Raw genomic sequence first — 13,527 nt, forward strand, 5'->3', positions numbered from 1 at the left:
TCCCTCTGTACAGCCTCAGTCTTGTATACATTATACATGCAGATGGAACGTATTACATACATTATGCAATATGATTTAAGTACTACAGGCTGGTGTTTGCTAGGCTGTTGCTATGGATTGCAGCTATTTTGAGCACCCCATGCACACAGTGTTGGACCAGTTTGACTTTCACAGCCAGAGACCAACACACAATTAAATTATGTATTTAATGGCTTATTTGCTTGTAATCACGTCCGCCAGCCAATTCTTTCTCTCTCTGTATATATGGTAGTGGTTAGCCTGAGGACGAGATTCATTTGATAGGGACAGATACAACTAAAAACATTGACATGTCGGATGTCAACAGTCGAGTGTATTGCACCATTATTTAATATGCTGTAGCAAAACACTGATTTACAACGCCAGCCCACCAGTCACCACAATCTCCCTGTTCTGTGGAAGTTCCCCATCCTCTATTTCTACCTCCTATTTTAATATACGACACAACTTAGCAAGTTCATAAATGATGAGGATTTACGGTGTATACCAAACATTCGTCGGGGCAGGGACTCTACAAGGTGTCGAAAGCTCAGTGTATATCTCCTGCGCCTCTGTGTTGAACTGCATAAACTCCAGGCTCAACACAGAGCTCTGTAGAAGAACTGAACCAGAGAGTCTGTGAAGGAAATGATAAGGGTGGTGATGAATGCCATTCAGTTAGAATGGTGGGGATCCATGCCCCTGAAAATGCCCAATGTTCTTGGCAGAGGTGACTCACTTAAGGCCAGGGGGCGTTTTTCTCCTTCGACTCAGTCAGTGACTCTTGACCCGTTGGGTGGAACTGAGGGAGGGAGAGGTGAGCTGGGTGGAATATGTGGTGTCGGAAGGAAATCGGGGTTAATGGGAATGAATGAGGGACTACATGTGCATGCACGGGCACACACACTGGTGCCCTGTCACCGTCAATGCACTCATACTGGGTGGTTCACTCTGGTGTCCTGTCCAGATTTTTGGAACATAAATACAGATTTGTGTGCCGTTTAAGTTGAGAGAATTGAAGAACAAAAGGGTGTGCCATTTAAGATTGCCTCGGCTTTTCTCACGGCGTTGTCTTTTTGTGCCCCTCAGAGCAAAGAACCACGCAGCAGGGCCAGGTGTACTTCCTCCACACCCAGACGGGCGTCAGCACATGGCACGACCCTCGAGTGCCCAGGTATACACTGCTATGAAACACACACACTCACCTCCATCTCTCTCGGTCTCTCTCAATTCAATTTGCTTTATTGACATGAGGTAATAATGTACATTTGCCCAAGCTTACTTTGGAGATTTACAATATTAAACATAATTAAAATAATAATCAATATTGTCAACGGGACAACAACAATAATGAAGGTTCAAAATAGCCATACGTAAAGCAATCTGTCGCTGTCACTCGCTCTCTCTCCTTCACATTGACTAGAAACGTTGACAATTGATCTTTCACTGTCTTTTTGGTCTGTCTCCCGGGTCATAAAATGTCTAGGTAGACCTCCCTGTTTCAGTCTGTTTTCTTCTTGTCCAACTGAATGTATTTCAACTGAAATGTGTCAACTGAAATGTGCATTTAACCCAACCCCTCTGAATCAGAGAGGTGCAGGGGGCTGCCAATCGACATCCATAGCGCCCAAGGAACAAGGGCGGGGGGCTGCCTTGCTCATGGGCAGAACGAAAGATTTTTACCTTGTCGGCTCGGGTATTCGATCCAGCAACCGTCCGGTTACTGGCCCAACTCTCTAACCACTAGGCTACCTGCCGCCCTGGTTGTGAACCCTGACCTTTCCTCACCTCCACTGAGTATTTCTTGTTCATTGATGCGCTAATACGCACACACACACACAAGCACACCGATTTATCCCAAATAATGAACTTATCAATGTCTTGGTCTTCAGAGATTCAATATCCTGTCATTTGGCCCAGAACGAGTTACAAACACCCATTATGTAATGAAACAGCTTAGCCAGGCATGTGCAGACTGCTTTAGTGATGAGTCCTTAGTGGACAGTTAATACATCCCACTTCAGGGTTTTAGGTTTCAACAGCAAAGAATGTAGGTCTATGGGGGAGTAGAGACCGATTGGGAGTTTTTGGAATTTATTCAAGTGTTTTCTCAGATGTTTTGCGATCGATCCAACTCTGAGTTGAATTTAGGCATGCCTCTGGGATGTCCTTTTTATACTTGGAAGAAAATATTTGTTGTGTACTTAGAAAATACAAATTGCACTCAATAATCCTACCTAACTGGTAGAATAAAGACTGCCAACAGTAGTGACTGTGTTTACAAGTCGATTTGTACTATAATATCCTGGTTCTTACACTATAAAAGATAATATACTCTCATTAACCTAGATTAATACTCAATAAAGTATAATGATAATAGTAGTAAATACTGTATTATTATGCTCATTGTGTTATACCCTTGTTGTTTTAGCACCCTAGGTTGAGTGAGCGATGGGTTTACGTGGTTATGGTTTAGTTGTCTTCACGGTCTCCTGTGGTCCTATTTTCATGCCCAGGGATCTGAGCAACGTCAACTGTGAGGAGCTGGGTCCTCTGCCGCCGGGCTGGGAGATCCGCAACACGGCAACGGGACGCGTCTACTTTGTGGACCACAACAACCGAACCACGCAGTTCACCGACCCGCGCCTCTCCGCCAACCTCCACCTGGTCCTCAAGTGAGTGCAAACACTGTCACTATTCAGGCTGTGACCTTTGACTCGAGCTGGGGTCTTTACTTTTAATCTAGTGGTCTACTCAGGGGTCATGCCTTTAGCTGAAAACACTGGGTTTGCTTATTTTCTAGATCACAGTAAATTATCATGGTAGCAAAAATGTTGAGGAAGCATTCTGCCTGCTGTTAGTGAATCCATCTGCTGTGTGATGGCGTCAGATCTTTTTGTCCCATTTTATATCAGTGTTGGTTTGTTGCTCTCTCCCTCTTTTCCTCCCTAGTCCAAACGGCCCTGGTCCAAACGGTTCCCGCGTGGCCATGGAGAGCCAGAGCCAGAACACTAACCTCAGGTAACCCTCCTCCCTATATATATATATATACATGCATACATACATACACACACACACACACACACACACACACACACACACACACACACACACACACACACACACACACACACACACACACACACACACACCACACTTCAGGGGTGACAAATAACAACACTGACACACCACTCAACCAGACACACGTGTGTGCAAACTCAGCAACCTTTCACCATACTTATATTCACACACAGACATCACGACAGCAGCGTAAGACTGAAAAAAAATGCTAACAACGTGTGACCCTACCAGTGGGCCGTCTGTGTGTGTAGCTTCGCCACGGTTGATTTTCACAGATGCCATTCAGGTTCACTAAACACACTCCTGGCTGTCTGTGCGCAAACAGTCTGTCAGCGCGCTGCCTCAGCTGAACCTCAGGTATGCCATGAAAGGCCTCTGGGCTGGATCTGGGGTTAGGGCTGGAGCCATTCCACTACTGAGGAAACGCAATGTAATGTGGATCAGATGCTGCTAGGCTAGTCCTCACTCTGCAGTAAGCCAGCAGGTGTGTGTGTGTGTGTTGTGCGGGCATCCAGTTACCACGCTATTACCCACGCTGCTTTGCACACAGTAAGGTGGACACAGAGGGAGCTGGTGAAGGGCAGTAGCTAAACCCAGTTGGGAACGAGGTACAAGCATTTCGCTACACTCGCATTAACATCTGCTAACCATGTGTATGTGACAAATAAAATTTGATTTGATTTGAGGTAAATCTAAGCTATGATATAGGGAGCTTGAATTTCTTGTCTTACATAAAGAATGTGTCATTTTTCATTTAGTAAGAAAACAACATTTAAAAAAAAAAATAAGAATTCTCAGTTGAAACCTTGCAATAACAGCGTTTGGCACGAGACGCGTGTTTGTGAAATCAACATCTGGTCATTCGGCACAAATAGTATCCATGTGTCAAAATGGCCCCCGGTAGTGGGGCTAGCTTTGTGAGTTGGGTGTTTGGTATTTTATTAGGATCCCCATTAGCTGTTGCAAAAGCAGCAGCTACTCTTCCTGGGGTCCACACCAAACATGAAACATAGTACAGATTGACATAATACAGAACATCATTAGACAAGAACAGCTAAAGGACAGAACTACATACATTTTTTTTTTAAAAGGCACATGTAGCCTACATATCAATGCATACACACAAACTATCTAGGTCAAATAGGGGAGAGGCATTGTGCCGCAAGGGGTTGCTTTATCTGTTTTTGAAACCAGGTTTGCTGTTTATTTGAGCAATATGAGATGGAAGGAAGTTCCATGCAATAAGGGCTCTATATAATACTGTAAGTTTCCTTGAATATGTTCTGGATTTGGGGACTATGTAAAGACCCCTGGTGGCATGTCTGGTGGGATAAGTATGTGTGTCAGAGCTGTGTGTAAATTGACTATGTAAACTATTTGGGATTTTCAACACAATGTTTCTTATAAAAAGAAGTGATGCAGTCCGTCTCTCCTCAACTCTTAGCCAAGAGAGACTGGCATGCATAGTATTAATATTAGCCCTCAGATTACAATTAAGAGCAAAACGTGCCGCTCTGTTCTGGGCCAGCTGCGGCTTAACTAGGTCTGTCCTTGCAGCACTGGACCACACGACTGGACAATAATCAAGATTAGACTAAACTAGAGCCTGCAGAACTTGCTTTTTGGAGTGTGGTGTCAAAAAAGCAGAGCATCTCTTTATTACGGTTAGACCTCTCCCCATCTTTGCAACCATTGAATCTGTATGTTTTGACCATGACAGTTTACAATCTAAGGCAACGCCAAGTAATTTAGTCTCAACTCAACTTTAGTCTCAACAGCCACACCATTCATTACCAGATTCTGCTGAGGTCTAGCAGTTAAAGAATGATTTGTACCAAATACAATGCTCTTAGTTTTTAGAGATGTTCAGGGCCAGTTTATTACTGGCCACCCATTCCAAAACGGACTGCAATTGTTTAAGGGTTTCAGTGACTTCATTAGCTGTGGTTGCTGATGTGTGTATGGTTTTATCATCAGAATACATGGACACACGTGCTTTGTTTAATGCCAGTGGTAGGTCATTGGTAAAAATAGAAAAGAGTAGAGGGCCTAGAGAGCTGCCCTGCGGCACACCACACTTTACATGTTTGAGAGACGCTTCCATTAAAGAAAACCCTTTGAGTTCTATTAGATAGATGGCTCTGAATCCACGATATGGCAGAGGTTGAAAAGCCATAGCAGTTAAGTTTTCTCAACAACAGGTTATGGTCAATAATATCAAAGGCTGCACTGAAATCTAAGAGTACAGCTCCCACAATCTTCTTATCAATTTCTTTCAACCAATCATCAGTCATTTGTGTCAGTGCAGTACATGTTGAGTGCCCTTCTCTATAAGCATGCTGAAAGTCTGTTGTTAATTTGTTTACCGAGAAATAGCATTGTATTTGGTCAAACACAATTTTTTCCCAACAGTTTGCTAAGAGCTGGCAGCAAGCTTATAGGTCTGCTGTTACGCTGATGCACAACACTGTCTTATTCCCTTTTGAGGGCAAGATTTGCAGCACTCTGAAAGAAGCTACTTTTGAACACTTGGAATGTGGTTTTTCTTCACAGATGAGGGAAAAGTAAAGCAATGCAAACCAAAGTAATAAACTTACACACTGTTGACTTGCATAATATACATTTGGTGGCAGCAGTTGGATCCAATAGTGTCTTATTTAATTGGCTATGTATAGGCCTTTCTTGTACCTAGAAGTGTGTTACACCACTAATCACTACTATATCGTATTCTAGTGTTTTAGTGCTGTTTAGTATTTTTACAAAAGACTGTTAGAGAGTGGTCTGTATAGCTGTGTAAGTAGATACGAGTATGGTTTTAAGCACCTGTGTGCGTGTTAGTGTGTGTGTGTTTGTGCTGAGCACAGGTGTGTGTGTTACTATTCTCCTCAGATGGCAGTTAGTCAAGAGCCAATTGTGTCTCCCTGGAATTTAACCCCCAGACTACTTGTGTACACTCCATTGAAACAAGGCTACAATTCGGCAACATTTCTTCCACCCCCTCAGTCAGCACACTTCTATGAAGACAACATTTTCTTTATTTTATTTCTTTGTTGTCTCTCGCACAATCGCGTTTTATTGGGTATTAAAGGCACTTAGCAGAACACGGACATCTTGTTTGATTGCTGACTGGTTCTCAGCCGGAACTATAAACAGTCCGTACTGACTGACGACAGGCAAGTAAACAGGCAAAGTGAGACCAAATGATGCAGCTGATGTGTCTGATGGAGATGTTCACACTGTCTGGGGAGGAGAGTGAGCTATCTGGGGCTGGGAGGGTGGACAAAGTGTGTGTGTGAACCCTGTTTATGAATTGAGTGTGTTTGTTTGCACAATTATGTGTTTATGATTGTGTGTGCGTGTGTCACCCCCTCCAAACATTGAGGGCTCCCCTGGCTCCAGTAACACCCCTACTGGCCCATCCCAGAAAGCTATGCTCGAAGCTGCTGGAAAACATATTAGCTAGCTAGCCTAGCGGTGCTGCAGCCAGGCCTGGCCTGCAATCAGCATCACATCTGTCTTCGATCAGCCCCAGGATTTCAGAATATTTCACCCAACAACCGCCATGGCCCACGCTTGATAAATGTTTTTTGCCGGGATTCCTCAGGCCATTTAAGTTTGTCAGAGAGGACATGCTGTTGATGATGAGCTCACGATAAGTGTTACCTCGCTGTAAGAGACAGTGTGGTGACAGTATGCTGTGTTGCATTGTGTGACCTTTAGATAAACAGAACGGTACGGAGCCCATACTTAATGGTGCTTTGGATTTTGATTGAGGTTTCGAGTTATTTGATTCCATGTAAGGCAAAGGTAGGAAAAAAGTTGTCACACTTTACAGGGTTGAAAATAAGATGGAAAAGGAATTCAATGCATAGTTGTATACCAGAGCGAGGGAGAGATTTAGAGAATGAGAGAGCGAAAGACAAAGGAGGATGTGGAAGGAGAGGAAAGTGAGATATGCGCCAAAGTGCAGACTACTGTTCTGCAATGAGGTTCCTCTCTTCTCACTCTTCTTCTCCTCACTTCTCTCTCCCGCTCTCCTTCTCTCTGCCTCGTTCTCTCTCTGCCTCGTTCTCTCTCTCTTGCTCTCTCTCTCTTGCTCTCTCTCTCTTGCTCTCTCTCTCTTGCTCTCTCTCTCTTGCTCTCTCTCTCTTGCTCTCTCTCTCTTGCTCTCTCTCTCTCTTGCTCTCTCTCTCCTGCACGCTCTCTCCTGCACGCTCTCTCCTGCACGCTCTCTCCTGCACGCTCTCGCTCTCTCCTGCACGCTCTCGCTCTCTCCTGCGCGCTCTCTCGCTCTCTCCTTCGCGCTCTCTCGCTCTCTCCTTCGCGCTCTCTCGCTCTCTCCTTCGCTCTCTCGCTCTCTCCTTCGCTCTCTCGCTCTCTCCTTCGCGCTCTCTCTCTCCTTCGCGCTCTCTCGCTCTCTCCTTCGCGCTCTCTCGCTCTCTCCTTCTCGCTCTCTCCTTCGCGCTCTCGCGCTCTCTCCTTCGCGCGCTCTCCTTCGCGCTCTCTCGCTCTCCTTCGCGCTCTCCTTCGCGCTCTCTCGCGCTCTGTCGCACTCTCCTTCGCGCTCTCGCTCTCTCCTTCGCGCTCTCGCTCTCTCCTTCGCTCTCTCGCTCTCTCCTTCGCGCTCTCGCTCTCTCCTTCGCGCTCTCGCTCTCTCCTTCGCGCTCTCGCTCTCTCCTTCGCGCTCTCGCTCTCTCCTTCGCGCTCTCGCTCTCTCCTTCGCGCTCTCGCTCTCTCCTTCGCGCTCTCGCTCTCTCCTTCGCGCTCTCTCGCTCTCTCCTTCGCGCTCTCTCGCTCTCTCCTTCGCGCTCTCTCGCTCTCTCCTTCGCGCTCTCTCGCTCTCTCCTTCGCGCTCTCTCGCTCTCTCCTTCGCGCTCTCTCGCTCTCTCCTTCGCGCTCTCTCGCTCTCTCCTTCGCGCTCTCTCGCTCTCTCCTTCGCGCTCTCTCGCTCTCTCCTTCGCGCTCTCGCTCTCTCCTTCGCGCTCTCTCGCACTCTCCTTCGCGCTCTCTCGCTCTCTCCTTCGCGCTCTCTCGCTCTCTCCTTCGCGCTCTCTCGCTCTCTCCTTCGCGCTCTCGCTCTCTCCTTCGCGCTCTCGCTCTCTCCTTCGCGCTCTCGCTCTCTCCTTCGCGCGCTCTCGCTCTCTCCTTCGCGCTCTCTCGCTCTCTCCTTCGCGCTCTCTCGCTCTCTCCTTCGCGCTCTCTCGCTCTCTCCTTCGCGCTCTCTCGCTCTCTCCTTCGCGCTCTCTCGCTCTCTCCTTCGCGCTCTCTCGCTCTCTCCTTCGCGCTCTCTCGCTCTCTCCTTCGCGCTCTCTCGCTCTCTCCTTCGCGCTCTCTCGCGCTCTCTCCTTCGCGCTCTCCTTCGCGCTCTCCTTCGCGCTCTCTCCATCGCGCTCTCCTTCGCGCGCTCTCCTTTGCGCTCTCGCGCGCTCTCCTTCGCGCTCTCGCTCGCTCTCTCCTTCGCGCTCTCCTTCGCGCTCTCTCCATCGCGCTCTCCTTCGCGCGCTCTCCTTTGCGCTCTCGCGCGCTCTCCTTCGCGCTCTCACTCGCTCTCCTTTGCGCTCTCTCCTTCGCGCTCTCTCCTTCGCGCTCTCTCCTTCGCGCTCTCGCGCTCTCTCTCGCTTTCTCCTTCGCGCTCTCTCCTTCGCGCTCTCTCCTTCGCGCTCTCTCGCTCTCTCCTTCGCGCTCTCTCGCTCTCTCCTTCGCGCTCTCTCGCTCTCTCCTTCGCGCTCTCTCGCTCTCTCCTTCGCGCTCTCTCCTTCGCGCTCTCTCGCTCTCTCCTTCGCGCTCTCTCCTTCGCGCTCTCTCGCTCTCTCCTTCACGCTCTCTCGCTCTCTCCTTCACGCTCACTCCTTCGCGCTCTCGCGCTCTCTCTCGCTTTCTCCTTCGCGCTCTCTCACGTGCTCGCTCTCTCTCTCTCTCTCTCTCTCTCGCCCTCTCCTTCACGTTCTCTCGCTCTCTCCTTCGCGCTCTCTCGCTCTCTCCTTCGCGCTCTCTCCTTCGCGCTGTCTCTCCTGTAGTGGAGAGAGAGTGAGAGAAGGAGAGGAGTAGAATAGTAAGGGGAAGAATGACATGTGATTTGTGAGAGAGAGGTGTGATTGGATGTGGAGGAAAGAGAGAGGAAGTAAATGAAAGAGTAATGGAGAAGAGTAGAAAGATGGAGAGATGAATTCATTTGAATCCGATAATCATAGAGACTGTGAGAAGACAGACTAGCCCACTGCTAGTGGTTTGGTGGTCGGCGGGATAGAAAAATAATCGCTAGAATAGAGAGAAAATGAATGAATTTGTATAATCGGGTAAAGTGGCATTTACCTGCTGTTCTGTCAACGCAGCACTGACCGGTTTATATTTGACTGGCTGGTAGCTGGTTCCAAGACTGCTAGACATGTCTCTCACATCCACATTACTGTGGTCTGCACTCAGCCACACGGTCTGTCTCACATGTATGTTCCTGACTAAACTTCTATATTTCTGCAGCATTACGTCAATGTCTGCGTTATATTTATCAAGCGAGTCGTTTATATTTGGTGTGCAATGGGGCGTCGAACTTACCTGGTGAAATGAAGGTCAGCGAATAACTGTCTTTATAAGCAATCTTTTATATATTTGAAGTTTTGTGTTTTGTTTGTATCACAGTGTGTGGCATATAGACACCTTTTTATGTCACTTAAATTCTGTAAACGTCATATCTGTAAACAGAGCGTTATGTTGTCAAGGCCTTTGGATGGGTCTTTATGTATTTTTAGTCTGTCATGTTTTGTTTGTGTCTTTGTGGCTTATAGGCATATTTTATGTAGCCTAAATACTATAAACATCCTGTCTGTAAGCAGAGTGTTATTGTCAGTGTCTATGGGGGCTCTGTGTGAGTGTGAGACAGGGAGGCAGCCCCAGGCTTGTGAAAGCTACCTTTGTGGTGCTAGGGTAGTGATTGGCTGACATCCTATTCCCTATATAGTGCAATTCTTCCCTTGTCTTCCCTTAGGGAGAACTTGGCCATCCCTTCCCATCCACTGCCAATGGGAATGTCTCCCCTCCTTTCCGGAGCCAGGGGAGATGATTGGTGATTGAGGGTTGAGCTCCAGCGCCACAAACACACACTCCTTTGTGGGTAGTAGTCAGCACGGCAGTGCCGCTCGGACGACCCTTGGCGGGCCTTCTCTCCACTGTTCAGGCGAAGTGTAAAGGGCCAGGGAGAGGGAGGTTCTACCTAGGTAGTACTTCCAGTGCCCTGCTCAATAAAGGAGCTTTTGGTTCGCTGGGACCTCGGTACCAAACCTGTGCCAACTTCATGATCGTGACCGCTTTAGTCCAGTGAATCCTGTTCTGGCATCGCTCGCTCTCTCCTCGCCTTGTTCTTCTAGCTTGGAATAACAATAATACTCCTAGATTGAATTTGAAAGTTTGTCTTTCTACCCGGATAGTCGTATTTCATGGAGGCTCGTCACAGAAAGGAACCCTCGACTCTTTCCCCTTGTGTGTCTCCGCGCCAGAGTGACTTTCGACTGAGCCGCACTTGTACTTCTATATTTACAGTTAGAAATATGCCGAGGTCATTCCGAATCGGGAACCCGAGACTGCTAACTGTACCGAAATTTATTTTTAATTACCCTGCGCGCCCTCGACGAAAACGCTCAAATTATGTTTTATTATATGGTTCAAGGGCTTCCCAACCGGAGCCAAGAGAAACTCATTCTATTTTGTTTAAGGACCTCTTTTCCGTGTGTGTGTGTGTGTGTGTGTGTGTGTGTGTGTGTGTGTGTGTGTTTTGTGTGTGTGTGTGTGTGTGTGTGTGTGTGTGTGTGTGTGTGTGTGTGTGTGTGTGTGTGTGTGTGTGTGTGTGTGTGTGTGTGTTCCTAGTGGTTTTCAGCCCCGCGAGCCGAGCCTTACCCTCACTTTGACATGGAAGGGCCTCGACACTGCCAATAAAATAAATACCAGCTGACTTGATTATACAGGGATACGGACTGGCGGAACACTGGGCCTGTTTTACTTTGGAGAATGCCAAATATAACACGCTTTTTCTTTTTTCCACCCCTGAAGAATGAGGGTGTGTGTGTGTGAGAGTGTGTGGGTGTTTGGGTGGCTATGTTCTGTTCTGCCTGTGGCCTCCCCTCTCAGACACAGGTTTAAAGAACTTCCTCTCTGTGAACCACCATTGTTTGGCCGCAACTGTACTGCTACTGCACAGTAGGTCCTTTTATTAGGGACTCCGTCTTCTGTACAGTACTGTCCTGTTGGAAACTCTGGCCCTTTTTGGGGGGGGTGAATTGTGTTTTTACGAGGCCCACCCAGGCATGTAACCATCCCATACGGGGATAGATTGACGCGGGTACAGAGCCAGGGCTGCGGTGGCCCCAGCCGCGGTTAGCCAGGGGCAGGGTGGCAGAGGGCACCGACGAAGGCGCCAGTTTCACTTTGAAGGCACTGAGGCTTTAAAGAGGAAACAGAGGTGTCTTACAAAGCGACGGCTGCCTATTTAATTAGTCTGCCAGCACCTAAAATGAGAGGGAAGGAGAGAATGAGGTGGCAGAGGGCAAAAGGCACAGACGGACCACAACTCCCTCTCTACAACAAGCTGAGATATATGTACTTTTAACCCCGTATTCTCCACAAACAATACTCAAGAGAGAGAAAGATGGTGTTAATCATTTCATTCCATGTGTTACAATTGTCTTGTTTGATTTCATATTGCAATCTTGTACTGTTTAACAGTGAGCATTTCTGCTGGTCTCCCTCCCCAGTAGTCGTCAGTCGAACCAGTTGAAGGAGCAGCAGCCCCCCCCGCAGGTCCCGGCGTTGTCCCCGGCCCAGCTCCCCGAGGAGGCCGAGTGCCTCACCGTGCCCAAGTACAAGAGGGACCTGGTCCAGAAGCTCAAGATCCTCCGGCAGGAGCTGTCCAATCAGCAGCCCCAGGCAGGACACTGTCGCATCGAGGTCTGCCGTGAGGAGATCTTTGAGGTAAACTGAGGGACCCTGTGTGAAAACTCTGTCCAAGTGTGTGTGATTGATTGGCTTCATTTATACTGTATCATAATGGATTGCATTTGCATGTATATACAGGGCCTTGCGAAAGTATTCGGCCCCCTTGAACTTTGCGACCTTTTGCCACATTTCAGGCTTCAAACATAAAGATATAAAACTGTATTTTTTTGTGAAGAATCAACAACAAGTGAAACACAATCATGAACTGGAACGACATTTATTGGATATTTCAAACTTTTTTAACAAATCAAAAACTGAAATATTGGGCGTGCAAAATTATTCAGCCCCTTTACTTTCAATGCAGCAAACTCTCTCCAGAAGCTCTCCAGAAGTTCAGTGTAGACCTAAATGACTAATGATGATAAATACAATCCACCTGTGTGTAATCAAGTCTCCGTATAAATGCACCTGCACTGTGATAGTCTCAGAGGTCCGTTAAAAGCGCAGAGAGCATCATGAAGAACAAGGAACACACCAGGCAGGTCCGAGATACTGTTGTGAAGAAGTTTAAAGCCGGATTTGGATACAAAAAGATTTCCCAAGCTTTAAACATCCCAAGGAGCACTGTGCAAGCGATAATATTGAAATGGAAGGAGTATCAGACCACTGCAAATCTACCAAGACCTGGCCGTCCCTCTAAACTTTCAGCTCATACAAGGAGAAGACTGATCAGAGATGCAGCCAAGAGGCCCATGATCACTCTGGGTGAACTGCAGAGAGCTACAGCTGAGGTGGGAGACTCTGTCCATAGGACAACAATCAGTCGTATATTGCACAAATCTGGCCTTTATGGAAGAGTGGCAAGAAGAAAGCCATTTCTTAAAGATATCCATAAAAAGTGTTGTTTAAAGTTTGCCACAAGCCACCTGGGAGACACACCAAACATGTGGAAGAAGGTGCTCTGGTCAGATGAAACCAAAATTGAACTTTTTGGCAACAATGCAAAACGTTATGTTTGGCGTAAAAGCAACACAGCTCATCACCCTGAACACACCATCCCCACTGTCAAACATGGTGGTGGCAGCATCATGGTTTGGGCCTGCTTTTCTTCAGCAGGGACAGGGAAGATGGTTCAAATTGATGGGAAGATGGATGGAGCCAAATACGGGACCATTCTGGAAGAAAACCTGATGGAGTCTGCAAAAGACCTGAGACTGGGACGAGATTTGTCTTCCAACAAGACAATGATCCAAAACATAAAGCAAAATCTACAATGGAATGGTTCAAAAATAAACGTATCCAGGTGTTAGAATGGCCAAGTCAAAGTCCAGACCTGAATCCAATCGAGAATCTGTGGAAAGAACTGAAAACTGCTGTTCACAAATGCTCTCCATCCAACCTCACTGAGCTCGAGCTGTTTTGCAAGGAGGAATGGGAAAAAATGTCAGTCTCTCGATGTGCAAAACTGATAGAGACATACCCCAAGCGACTTACAGCTGTAATCGC

The 13,527-nt window shown here is 47.3% G+C and overlaps 1 protein-coding gene across 4 annotated transcripts in view; it reads left to right on the forward strand.

Annotated features, from left to right (window-relative positions):
* LOC112245488 (E3 ubiquitin-protein ligase SMURF2-like) overlaps nt 1-13,527 on the forward strand; it is an 89,462-nt gene that overhangs the window by 55,135 nt on the left and 20,800 nt on the right. For 2 of the 4 annotated variants that reach the window (XM_024413609.2, XM_024413608.2), the window contains exons 9-12: nt 1,108-1,192; nt 2,535-2,693; nt 2,971-3,039; nt 11,841-12,057. In XM_024413609.2, coding sequence (XP_024269377.2) covers nt 1,108-1,192; nt 2,535-2,693; nt 2,971-3,039; nt 11,841-12,057 — 530 coding nt within the window. The remainder of the gene's footprint in view (nt 1-1,107; nt 1,193-2,534; nt 2,694-2,970; nt 3,040-11,840; nt 12,058-13,527) is intronic. The other 2 variants (XM_042302424.1, XM_024413610.2) reach the window with 1 other exon arrangement.

Source organism: Oncorhynchus tshawytscha, linkage group LG02 (assembly GCF_018296145.1).
Source record: "Oncorhynchus tshawytscha isolate Ot180627B linkage group LG02, Otsh_v2.0, whole genome shotgun sequence".
Lineage (NCBI taxonomy): Eukaryota > Metazoa > Chordata > Actinopteri > Salmoniformes > Salmonidae > Oncorhynchus > Oncorhynchus tshawytscha.